The sequence below is a fragment of the Scyliorhinus canicula genome, chromosome 4 (assembly GCF_902713615.1).
Source record: "Scyliorhinus canicula chromosome 4, sScyCan1.1, whole genome shotgun sequence".
Lineage (NCBI taxonomy): Eukaryota > Metazoa > Chordata > Chondrichthyes > Carcharhiniformes > Scyliorhinidae > Scyliorhinus > Scyliorhinus canicula.
In genome coordinates this window covers 92,055,216-92,068,499 of record NC_052149.1, presented here as the reverse complement: position 1 = coordinate 92,068,499, position 13,284 = coordinate 92,055,216, and the positions used below count along the sequence as shown (strand labels likewise).

The following is a 13,284-nucleotide window of genomic DNA, read 5'->3' as shown; positions in this document are numbered from 1 at the left end:
GAGAAAGACCCAAACACCCGAAGTAGCTCCAGTATTCCCCCTATTGACACACTCGGTTCCGACACGTATAATAAGCCATCGGTATATAAGGACACCATATGCTTTATTCCCCACCCACCCCCCCCCCCGCACTATCCCTTTCCATACCCCCAAACTTCTTAATGCAATGACCAATGGCTCAATCGCGAGTGCAAACAGCAGGGGGGACATAGGACATCCCTGCCTAGTCCCACTGTGGAGAGGAAAGTATTCTGAGCTGATGTTATTTGTGCTGACACTGGCCCTCAGCTCCTTATATAATAGCTGTACTCAGTCCACAAATCTGGGTCCAATTCCAAACCGCTCTAGATCATGGGCAGCACGGTAGCACAAGTGGATAGCACTGTGGCTTCACAGCACCAGGGTCCCAGGTTCAGTGCACTCGATGGGCCGAATGGCCTCCTTCTGCACTGTATGTTCTATGTTCTTTCTATGTTCTAACTGCCATCAAGTACCCCCATTCTACCCGGTCAAACGGTTTTTCGGCATCCAATTCCACAACCACCCGTTTCCTTCCCCTCCGACGGTACCATAACCACGTCCAATACGCTCCTAATGTTTGTAAAGAGCTGCCTCCCTCTCACAAACCCCATCTGATCTTCACCCATCACCTTTGGGAGGCACTCCTCTAGCCTACCTGCCAGTATTTTGCATCCACGTTTAAAAGTGATATGGGCCTATATGACCCTCACTCTGTCGGATCCTTTTCTTTCTTAAGTAAAGGAACTGCCGGGCCCAAAGTTTGTGGTAACACCCCCTTTCCTATCGGCTCCTCAAACATCCCCACCAGCTTATTTTTTAATTTTTTATATTCCACCGGAAACCCATCCGGCCCTGCCACCTTCCCCGACTGCATCCTCCCAATCGCATATTTTATCTCCTGCTCCACTATGTAGCCCTGTCCCCCCTCCCCTAACCTCAGGTACTCCAGCCCAACTGGTGGTGATTTAACCTTAGGCGAGAGGCAAGGTTGAGAAGGTGAGGCCTTTATGAATAACCTCAACTGGTAGAGGAATTGAACCCGCACTTTTGGCCTCCCTCTGCATCATGAGCCAGCTGTCCAGCCAATTGAGCTGACTGGCCCCTACTAACATGAGGCTATTCTGAATAATTAGAATTATATTTAATATCAAGCATTTCTCCTCAGGCACGATTTGTTAAATTGATAAAATACAAAGAATCAAAAAAGGAGTCTTAGCACTAGGGCCAAAACAATAGTTTATTAAAAAATATTGATTATTTTCCCTGCACTGAGAATGACATGATCACAAAGAAACAAGGCACTTTTTAAATACAGAGCAGTAAAGTTAACAGGCATGTGCCATGGTGCAAATAAATAGCTTTGTCCTTATTGCTGTAATATATCTTATCTTGTGCAATTCATCCTTTTTGTTTTTATTATTTCTAGACCGAACAAAGTCAATTGCTAATTTGTATAATGCTAGCCTGGCATTTGCCAGTCTAACCGCATAGAATTATTTTTATTCAACAAAGTCGACAAAATAGAAAAACACAACTGTGTAGCCAGTTTAAATTCATAGGCTCCATTCTCACCAGAGTATATTTCCTTTGTACTTCAAAATATATATTTAGCGCAACTTCTTAAGTGGGATAAATTTCTCCTTCAAGAGAAAGAATATTAATGCCAGGCAGTGTTACTTGGATATATTTCATCATTCAATTCCAGGCTTAAGATTTGCAAGTCACCAGCTGCAGAGTAAAGTTTCCTTTACTCTGCTTTGAAAAATGCACCCAATACGACATCACCCACCCACCACACAAACTATTCAAATTTTCTCCATTGCGGTAATAACCACCATTGCAATAGTAACCATTCTCAGGGACCTTATTTAGACATTGCAAATTAGTCAATTTTCTGACGTGTGCTCTGGCAATAGTTTGAGATATTCCAAAACCATTCCATGCAATAAATTTACAATTTTTTAAAAAATGTAGCGTTTATGCCATTAGACTAAGTTAAAGCGAACAGTTAGAATTCAAACCCATGGTGTCAATGATTTTGTTCCTAATTCAAGGAATAGAGCAGGATGGAACATATGATTGTAAGGAAGATAAACTACACATCATTGACAGCGGCTTTTTTCCACAATTCTTTTTAGGTACTTTAGGTTGCTATCTGCAACAATAATAACCTGTACGGAAGTCTCAGATAACAATGTTAGCTAACTTACATTACTGAATCAGCTGGAAGACATGACTGGGATTCAGCAAAGATCAGACATTCTTCTGTTGGACTATTAATGCGGAGATCTGGTGCTTCAAATTGGATTCTGTGTTTGAATGCTTGTTTCAGTTTGGGAGAAGTGGGTATGAGCTTGAAGGTCAATTTTAAACTGAAAATAGTTAAGAGCAAAAGTAGAAATTTAATCTTTCATTGCTATCCAGCAAAATTTAACAGAACCTTTAAATTTGGAACTTCTGTGGTGTCCAGAAGTTTTCCAAACTGTTATCAATGCCAGATCACAAAAATACAACCTTTGTGGCACAGAATTGCTCTAATCAAAGCATTAATCCAAACTCAGAAGATGCAGGTCCCTCCCTTCAGATCGTTATACAGCAAGTTTCTGATTCAGGCTACACAATGAAGTGAAGGAGCTGAGGAGAGGCTTTAAAGTTCCATACAAGGTAGGATATTACTTAAGGTTATTCCCAAGGTTTTCTAGCTAGCTGAAGAACATGGGTAGATTTTATATTCTAAGCACTTTACCAATGTTTTACTTGAGGTTTGCAGTACCCCCAGAAAGAACCAAAAAAAGTACATCTTACAACCAAGAAAAACCAATTTACAGTATCTCGAGAGTACACAAAAATAAAATTGCAGATCAATGATAAAAAAATTATTTTAATTGTGTCTATTTGCTTTCCTAAGTTTAACATTATACTGCAATCAGTTAGCAAAGTTGCACAACCCAAGTGTAATGAAAACTATTTTCAATAATTTTATAGTTTATAAATTTAAAAGTTTGCTCAAATGTAATTATTTAGTAATATATCAAACCCATTGTACAGCTCTTGGTGAAGGCTTTTCTGATGTTGAAGCTGTTCCTCGGAGTGTGTATACAATTTTCTTAACTCCTCTACTACACCAAGTAGCAGAGTCAACATTTGTGGAAGCTCTGATATTTTTATTGCTATCAGCACAGCTAGAGGTTTTCTTTTCTCTTTGGAGATATTCAATTAAATCAAGGAGTGAATTGGCAGCCAAGTCCACTTCATTGGTCAATAACGGAAGTCCCTTCTTGTCCAGTTTGCTTTCTGTGGCCGAGGATGCATTCACTTCATCAAGTGAGAGAGTCCGAAGCGTATCAAATTTACCAGCCACATTCATCGCTGAACAACAAACCATTTCAATGCACTTCTTCAGCTGCTCATCAGCTGCTTTTTCACCTGCAAAGGTTTATTTTTTTTAAAAATTAGATTTTCCTTCTCCAGCAACAAAGATCAAATTTCTGGCTGTAAAAATGCAACATTACATTGCAATATATAGGAGGATGAGTCTTTAGTTCATGAGTGTTTTAAAATCAAGTGATATTCCCATACTAAATCTGACAAAAAGTGCAAGAGAGAAAATATGGGGACCAGGGCAGGTTAGTTAAATGGAAATACAGTAAGGATACAGAGACTTGGCAATTTATACATAGGTAAGGCATTGAACAAGTATGATATCTAAATGAAGTAGTAATATCTACCCATGAAAAGAATGTGCAACCTTCTCATACTGTTGTACCTTTAATTATCCGTGATTAAACAGCCCAACAAACAAACTCTTTAGCAAGGGAGAAAAATCACATGGTTTTAGTTCCAGCCAAGAATCTGAGTTCTCGGAATGTACTGAAAGTTTACATCCATAGACTCCCTACAGTGAAGAAAGAAGGCTACTCTCCACCGACACTCCGAAAAAGCACCCTACCCAAGCCCACACCCCCATCCTATCCCTATAATCACACCTAACCTGCACATCTTTGGACGCTAAGGGGCAATCTAGCGTGGCCAGCCCACCTAATCTGCACATTTTTGGACTGTGGAGTGACTTCCGGTGATGACATGTGAGAGCAAGTCGCACAAAAGATGGCTCCAGCCAGGATCCTAGTAATTTGATCCATTTTGGCTGGTTTTTCGGGAGATTGTGTGTTCCAGCCCAGCAAATTGATGTGGATAATGAATAGTTGACAGAGGTGAAAAGCCTCAGCGAAAAAAGCAATGAGAAAGAAATCCCCAGCTGGTAGACCAGCAAAGGAATCAGGGGGAGGAAAGGTGGCAGAGGCAGCCACACCCATCACGTTAGAGACAATGGCAGGAGGTATTTTCTTTGGGGGGGTATGGGTAGGCAGCTAACAGTGACCAAGGGATTCACTTTGTCTCACCCATTGGGTGGTGCAAGTGGCCATCTTAGACGGGCATGTAGTGTAGGAACTTGTGATGTGACGCATCACGGTGGTAAGCAAGTCATAGTCTCAGATGACCATAGGCTGCTTTCTCCTTTGAGGGGGAGAGCTGGCTGGTGATGATTTAACCTGAGGATCACCACACCTCAGGCGAGGGGCAAGGTTGAGAAGGCAGGCCATCATGACTAACCATGAATCACAGTGATAATGGCTGACTCAAGGGGGTGTGTGTGTGTGCGCGCGCGTGTGTGTGGGGGTGGGTAAAGAGGCCCCTGACAAGGCAAGTCACCTGGAATGTGCGAGGCCTTGGGTTGGGGGGGGGGATCTGTAAGGAGGGCTGTGGGAGGAAACCCACGCAAACATGGGGAGAACATGCAAACTCCACACAGGCAGTCACCCAAGGCTGGGTCCCTGGCTCTGTTCGACAGCAGTGCTAACCACATCCAGACTTTCATCTAGAATGTCAACTAGCTTACTTCCATGCTGTAAATTTTCTATGTTTTTAAAATTACGGTCACTTAAACTGGGTAAGGAATAGGTTGCCAAAACAGCATTTAGTTCCTTGTGGACAAATTCTGTCTTTACTTTATCACACGTATTGTATTCCCAAAATCTTGTACTGCATTGTCCAATCTGTAGATATAATTGATCATTAGTTTTAGCCTGTAGGAATGCATAGTATTATCCATCAATCAAATGAATCAACAAAGTGTGGTGGATATGCTGCATGATCCCTAGTGATCAATACTTTAATTAAATGGCAAGTTGTAGTTTTAAACAGGGTATTCTATACACAGCTCATACTAAAGGTATGGGGCTGGTTTAGCTCACCAGGCTAAACCGCTGGCTTTTAAAGCAGACCAAGCAGGCCAGCAGCACGGTTCGATTCCCGTACCAGCCTCCCCGGACAGGCGCCGGAATGTGGCGACTAGGGGCTTTTCACAGTAACTTCATTGAAGCCTACTCGTGACAATAAGCGATTTTCATTTCATTTTCAGGTGAAGGCTTTGGCTCTTGGAATTCAGTCTGCTTTTGGGCGTGACCAAATATTAAACATACTAATACTTTGAAGGTAATGCTGATAGCTTAAACTTAAATAACATTCTCTTTAAAAAAAAGTGTATTTTTGCACTTGGATTCACAATGGAATCCAGTCTACTATTGACCTAAAGTGTTACCCGATTGTCAGAGAGCTGATAACCTGTGAATATTTGATATTGAACAAAACCTTGAGTGTTCAAGAAAGTTTGATTTGAAGGCTGACAAGTGAAATTCCAGGAAATAAATCCAGAAAGATTATCCACCGCGAAGTAACCAAACTAATTCCCAAATCACAAAATAAAACAATATTTTCAAGTATGACCCCAAACAAAAGGGCATAAATGACCATCTGGAACCCTTAAAGGAAAACTAGCTTTGCAGGAAACAGGTCTCCAGTCACCGGACAATTATCTACTCCTCTGAAGGAAACAGCATGGCGATGGAGACTTTGTGAAGAAATCTTAGTAAGAGCACAGGGATGACAAATCAGATGTTTTTATTTTCTATTCTGACCACATGGACAGATTACCAGTTAAATAAATGGCCTTCGTTCCAATGGTAATATTTCACTGATTAAATGCTTTGAATATCACAAAATAAAATACAATTCAAAACCAGGCACAATCTCTATCCCAGCATAAGTTCATAAATGATGCCGGGTGGCATAGGTGGAAGCTAGCAGTCTAACAAATGAGCCTGGCATCAAATTTGAAAACAATTACAACTTAAGAAATTTATTTGCAAGTAAGAAAATTTTTTAAAATACAATAGAATACAGTTAAACTTTGGAGATGGGGATATGTGTGAAGTTAAAATGTTTGGCAAAATTGTACCTCACTATTCCGGATAGGCTTCTCTATAGCTAGAATGGTTACAGGTTATAATTTAGAATATTTTACCTCTTAGCACAGACGTTATAATCTGGTACATCTCGTCATAACTTCCATTAAACTTCACCAATTCAGCACTAACGCTGTTCAGGTTCTTTATGGAACTCGGGTGCCAGGTTGGATATCCAAGGTTTAGGGTAGCCATCTTCTTCCAGAAATTTATTAAAAGTTAAAAAAATAACATGAGTCAGATACTCTAAGCTGCAGCATTCAGTAAATTTACCTTAAACACAAATCAGATTGGCATGACAATGCACTCCATTATATCATACAATACAATACTAGCCTATTAAAGCTGGCGAGCTAATGGGCACAACATTCAGTATTGTGTAATGACAACCTTTTTGCAACATAACAGCAAAACTTAAGAGTCCCACAGTATTATGTCCAATGTTAAGTGAGAGTTACTTTGAACCCCTTTGGGAGTGTATTTCTATTCCATCCCTTAAGAACGCACCCTCTCCTTTGGTTCGGACGTTATTCAGACCACCCAAATTGATCTCCCAGTGGGACTCATGGAAGATGAGCTTCTCCGCTAGTGGGTGGAGGTCTGCCCAACTTGGGTAAAGGCCGGCCAGGCTATGTGTGTGTATTTACTACCGTAGACAGATTTCTTATGATCGTTTTTATAGTAACATTGCAGGTACATTAGGCACCGGTAAATACTATAGTAAATGTATTCATAAAAAAAGGATGTTTTCAGACTGCCTTAGTCACATGTAATATATGTGAAAGTTTCAGGGAATAACCAAAAAAATGCGGCAGGGCCTTTTTGTTGTCACCATTAGAAACAAATGGAGAAAAGTCATAGCCTATCTCTTCTGATCATAAAACAGCTAAAATTATTGATCTGCATCTCAAATCAATTGCTCAATAATAGGCAAACTTCTGCTCAGTATTTAACTAGTTGATGTACCTTTAGCACACTCACACAAAAATATTTGGCAATTACCATACTGAATTAGCAGAAATTCCAACAGTTGCAGCATTTTTAAATGAAGAATTGGAGTTTGCTATTATTATCCTTAGTTGTGCGGTGGAAGGAAATGATAAATAACGAGAACAAAAATGATGCTAAAGTAGGCTGATGCTTTGATTTTTAAAAAAAACCACACAAAATACACCAGCCCAAATACCACTGCATGATCTGACTGTTGGGAATGCACCATAGATTGGTTAGCAACTAAAAGAGATAGTTAACTTTAGCATTCAGACATGACACTTCATTAGGAAGAGTTACCCCAAAACAAATTTGTTCTTTTAGATACTGACGGGCCTATTGCAAGTTATTTACAATACGACGACACAGTGTTAGCACTGTTGCCTCACAGAGCCAGGGACCCGGGTTCGATTCCGACCTCAGCTGATTGTGTGGAGTTTGCACTTTCCCCACATGTCTGTGTGGGTTCCCTCCGGGTGCTCCAGTTTCCTCCTATCGTCCAAAGATGTGCAGGTTAGGTGGATTGGCTATGCTAAATTGCCCCTCAGTGTCCAAAGGTTGGGTGGGGATAAAGGATATAGTGTGAGTTTTTTCTTGGGATCTCCCCTATGTATGAAGTTTCATTGCAATCCATCCATTCGTTTTTGAGGTACATCTACCTACCTTCAGTGTCAGAGATACTAAAAGGACATCCAAATATAATCTAATGTACAATTTTGTGATACTTCCAAGCTGTGCATCAATGCAAGCTGATATTATGAAATGAAGAACAAACCGTAACCAAATTAAACTGAACAATAATTTTTTTAACAAGTTTAACAAACAAAAGTAGTCTTCCATAACTATTGATAACCATGTGGTTCTGTGCCTGCTATATAAACATTTCAGCTTGACAGCTTGCTTTATTTTATATAGGTAACAAAGAGCTGGCCATGACAGGAGATACTTATTGGTTTTTCTCTGCCCACTTCAATAAATCACACATTACAATAGAAGTAGCGAGTGGCTTAGTTTGTTCCAGGACGAAAACAGCTTTTCGCTGGGTCTAATAATCTTGGTTTGCAATTTGCAAAACGGCAGACATTTTCTATTGCATACCATGCTCAAGTGCCAAAAGCTTGCAATCTCAACTGTACTAGCTGAATAAGAATTGATTTCCCAATTTAAGTTGAATGCAATGGTGTTACCAAAACAACTTTATCTACTGCAAAAATTAAACTACCCAGCACCAAATTTGTGTTACTGTAGCAACAATACCACATACATCTCCTCAATAAACAGGCCTAATTGATGACAAATAGCAGAGTCCATTCACATAGTAATGGAAAAAGACATTTCAACAAGCAATTTTTTAAAAAGGATTTCAGTCATTAATCCTTTTACGACTCTAATTAATACAATAGGAAATGCAGATTTCATATTGTCTATGCTGGTTTAATCGACAAATTGTTTGTGCTCAGTCAGAGAAGAGACCGTGGTGTGAGAGATAACAGAATCTGGTTTGTGCAGATAAGATTTCCATTGAACACCCAACCCTGCAATAAATAACGGTGCAATAAATAGGTGGGAACATATGGATATATCCAAGGCTCATAAGAGCCCACAATATCATTGCATAGCATTATCCAATTCAGGACATTTTATATTAAAATTAGAAAATTATTTTGAATTAATTTAGCTCAAGTTGGGATACAAAAATATAAGAAATAGATTCAAGATGACCTCTCAACAAATTAGTCATATTAAGCTAAATTATAGCTTTTTAAAACAGGTAGCAAATAAATCATGGTTCTAAATATTATTTCTTAAAGTTACAAAGTACACTTCACCCTAATTGGAAGTTAAAGACTACAAAAGAATAAATTATAATTCTGAATGTTGCTGCTGCATTATCAAGTGATCACAAATTGTAAAGTTCCTCAACTTTCTTTCTAAAAAGTAAGGTACACTAATTGTAAAATGAAAAGAAACTTGAAAGCAACTGCTCTGGCACTCCACTTGCTCATGTAAAACTTTAGTAACTTCAAAAAACTTTTTTTTATGGTGATTAGGTCAACCACTATCCTTCCTTTTCAGCATTCCCACTCTACCTGACAACTGCAGCAAGTTCACCGACAAAACCATTCCTTTGCATAATAAAGACTTTCATCAGTGGTGAAACCCATTTGTTATTACAAAAATACAAACCAATTCAATTATTAAACTTTAAATAATAATATCGTAAGATTATACTGTAATCTTGGAGAAGAGTGCCCCTGCAGTCCACATTACAGTATCACAGTGAAGCAGTCAAGAGCGTGCAGAGAGAGAGGCGAGGCTTCAGTAAAGAGCGCGCGGAGAGAGAGGCGAGGCTTCAGTAAAGAGCGCGCGGAGAGAGAGGCAAGGCTTCAGTAAAGAACGTGCGGAGAGAGAGACAAGGCTTCAGTAAAGAGCGCGCGGAGAGAGAGGCGAGGCTTCAGTCAAGAGCGCGCGGAGAGAGAGGCGAGGCTTCAGTCAAGAGCGCGCGGAGAGAGAGGCGAGGCTTCAGTCAAGAGCGCGCGGAGAGAGAGGCGAGGCTTCAATAAAGAGCGCGCGGAGAGAGAGGCGAGGCTTCAGTAAAGAGCGCACCGAGAGAGAGGTGAGGCTTCAGTCAAAAGGGTGCGGAGAGAGAGGCGAGGCTTCAGTCAAGAGCGCGCGGAGAGAGAAGCGAGGCTTCAGTCAAGAGCGCGCGGAGAGAGGCGAGGCTTCAGTCAAGAGCGCGTGGAGAGAGGCGAGGCTTCAGTAAAGAGCGCACAGAGAGAGGGGCGAGGCTTCAATAAAGAGCGCACGGAGAGAGAGGCGATGCATCAGTCAAAAGCGTGCGGTGAGAGGTGCGAGCTTCAGTCAAGAGCACGGAGAGAGAGGGGCGAGGTTTCTGTCAAGCGCGCAGAGAGTGATGAGGTTTCTGTCAAGAGCGCGAAGAGGGGCAAGACGTCAGTCAAGAACATAGGGACGGGGCGGGATTTCAGTCAAGAACGCGGAAAGGGGGGCTAAGCTTCTGTGAGGAGCGTGGAGAGAGGGGCAAGACATCAGTCAAGAGCGCGCAGAGAGGGGCGAGGCTTCTGCCAGGAACGTGGAAAGAGGGGCAAAACTTCAGTCAAGAGTGTGCAGAGAGGGGCAAGACGTCAGTCAGGAATGCAGAGAGAAGGGCAAGATGTCAGTCAAGAACGTGGAGAGAAGGGCGAGGCTTCAGTCAAGAGCGCACGGAGAGAGGGGTGAGGCTTCAGTGAGGAGCGTGGAGAGAGGGGCGAGACGTCAGTCAAGAGCACGGAGAGAGGGACGAGACTTCTGCCAGGAACATGGAGAGAGGGGCAAGGCTTCAGTCAAGAGCGCAGAGAGAGTGGGGCGAGGCGTCAAGCAAGAGCGCGGAGAGAGGAGCGAGATTTCAGTCAAGAACATAGAGAGACCAGCGAGATGTCAGTCAAGAGCACGGAGAGAGGGGCGAGGCTTCTGCCAGGAACACGGAGAGAGGGGCAAGACTTCAGTCAAGAGTGCGCAGAGAGGGGCAAGACGTCAGTCAGGAACGCAGAGAGAAGGGCAAGGGGTCAGTCAAGAACGTGGAAAGAAGGGCGAGGCTTCAGTCAAGAGCGCACGGAGAGAGGGGTGAGGCTTCAGTGAGGAGCGTGGGGAGAGGGGCAAGATTGCAGTTAAGAGCGCGGAGAGAGGGGCGAGGCTTCAGTCAAGAGTGCGGAGAGAGGGGCAAGGCTTCAGTCAAGAGCGCGGAGAGAGGGGCGAGATTTCCTTGATGAGCGCGGCGGAGAGCGTGGTGAGACTTCAGTCAAGAGAGATGGGCGAGACTTCAGTCAAGAGCGTGGAGAGAGGGGCAAGGCTTCAGTGAGGAGCACGGAGAGAAGGGCGAGAAGTCAATCAAGAGCACGGAGACAGGAGTGAGACTTCAGTCAAGAGCGTGGAGAATGGGCGAGACTTCAGTGAGGAGCACGGAGAGAGGGGCAAGACGGAAGTCAAGAGCATGGAGAAAGGGGCGAGACGTCAGTTAAGAGCACGGAGAGAGAGATGAGACGTCAGTCAAGAGGACGTAGAGAGGGGCGTGACGTCAGTCAAGAGCACGGGGAGAGGAGCGGGCGTCAGTCAAGAGCGCGGAGAGGGGGCGAGACTTCAGTCTACAGCACGGAAAGATAAGCGAGACTTCAGTCAAGAGCACGGGGAGAGGAGCGAGACGTCAGTCAAGAGCGGAGAGCGGGCGAGACTTCAGTGAGAAGCAGAGAGAGAGGGGCGTGGCTTCAGTCAAGAGTGCGGAGAGAGGGCCGAGACTGCAGTTCAGAGCTCGGAGAGGGATGTGGCTTTAGTAGAGTGCAGAAAGGGAGGAGAGACTTCCATAGAATCTCTACTGTGCAGGATGCCACTCAGCACATCGAGTCTGCAACTACCCTCTGAAAGAGCACCATCCCTAGCCGTACTCCCCCACCCTATGCCCACAACCCTGTAACCCCATCTAACCGTTGGACACTAAAGAGCAATTTAGCATGGCCAGTCCACCTTTGGAGTTTTCCTCCTCCAATTTAAAGCTACTTAAGGAAAAGTAAGCGTTCCAGCGTTTTAAAAATAACTTGTACAATTCTTCTACCTGGAATAAATTTAATGTAAGCGTCTTTTTTTTTTTAAACAGACAATTTTATTGAGGCATTTTTTGATATTGTAAACAGTAACAATATACATTAGTGTGTAGATACCAATTACAAAAAACAGTGCAAATAACAGTACCTCTCTCGCAAATAGGCCCGCCTATATCCCCGCGAAGAAGTCGATGAACGGTTGCTACCTCCGGGCGAACCCCGATACTGATCCTCATAAGGCAAACTTGATTTTTTTTCCCAGTCGAGAAAGCTTGCCATGTCCAACAGCCCTACTTCGGTCTTTGGGGGCTTTGAGTCCCTCCAGGCCAACAGTATTCGTCGCCGGGCTATCAGGGAAGCAAAGGCCACAACGTCGGCCTCTATCCCCCTCCTGTACTTCCGGGTCTTCCGACACCCCAAAAATCGCCACCTCTGGACTCATCGCCACCCTTGTTTTCAGTACCCGGGATATGACGTCCGCAAATCCCTGCCAGTATCCCGAGTTCTGGGCGTGTCCAAAACATGTGGACATGGTTCGCTGATCCTCCCCCACATCTAGCACACTTGTCCTCCAGCCCAAAGAATCTGCTCATCCGGGCCACCGTTATGTGGGCCCGGTGAACTACCTTGAACTGAATCAGGCCGAGCCTGGCACATGTTGCGGTTGCATTTACCCTCCTCAGAGCGTCTGCCCATACGCCTCCCTCCAACTCCCCACCAAGCTCCTCCTCCCACTTGAGTTTCAGTTCCTCGGTCCCTGTGTCCTCCACTCCCATAAGCTCCTTATAAATATCCGAGACTCTCCCCTCTCCTACCTCACCCCTGGAAAAAAAAAAATTTTTTTTAAATAATTTTTATTAAAAATTTTTACAAAATAAAATACAAAATATAAACATCTTAGTTCTATTAACATACAACCGCAGTAACACCCCATGAACAATACCCCCCCAGCTTCAATAGCAACTTCAAACAAAAAGAAAAAACAACAACAAAGAAAAAAAAGAACAAACAAGAGGGAGATAGCACCCTCCACAAACCCATGTGCACAGTTCTCCCTCCCCCCAATCCTTACACCCCCACCGGGCTGCTGCTGCTGTCGGCCTATTTCCCTACCGTTCCGCCAGGAAGTCCAGAAACGGCTGCCACCGCCTGAAAAACCCTTGTACTGATCCCCTCAGGGCAAATTTCACCCTCTCCAACTTAATGAACCCCGCCATATCCGAGATCCATGCCTCCACGCTTGGGGGCCTCGCATCCTTCCATTGGAGCAAGATCCTCCGCCGGGCTACTAGGGACGCAAAGGCCAGGACCCCGGCCTCTATCGCCTCCTGCACTCCCGGCTCCGCTGCCACCCCAAAAATTGCGAGTCCCCAGCC

At 43.5% G+C, this 13,284-nt stretch overlaps 1 protein-coding gene across 4 annotated transcripts in view; it reads right to left on the bottom strand.

Moving 5' to 3' along the window:
* Positions 1-1,239: 1,239 nt before the first annotated feature.
* Positions 1,240-13,284, bottom strand: part of kif14 (kinesin family member 14) — a 160,753-nt gene continuing 148,708 nt past the window's right edge. For 3 of the 4 annotated variants that reach the window (XM_038794811.1, XM_038794815.1, XM_038794812.1), the window contains exons 29-30: positions 6,386-6,524; positions 1,240-3,447 (exon numbers count right to left, since the gene is read on the bottom strand). In XM_038794811.1, the coding sequence (XP_038650739.1) occupies positions 3,053-3,447; positions 6,386-6,524 (534 nt within the window). In that variant the 3' untranslated portion in view covers positions 1,240-3,052. The remainder of the gene's footprint in view (positions 3,448-6,385; positions 6,525-13,284) is intronic. The other variant, XM_038794813.1, reaches the window with a different exon arrangement.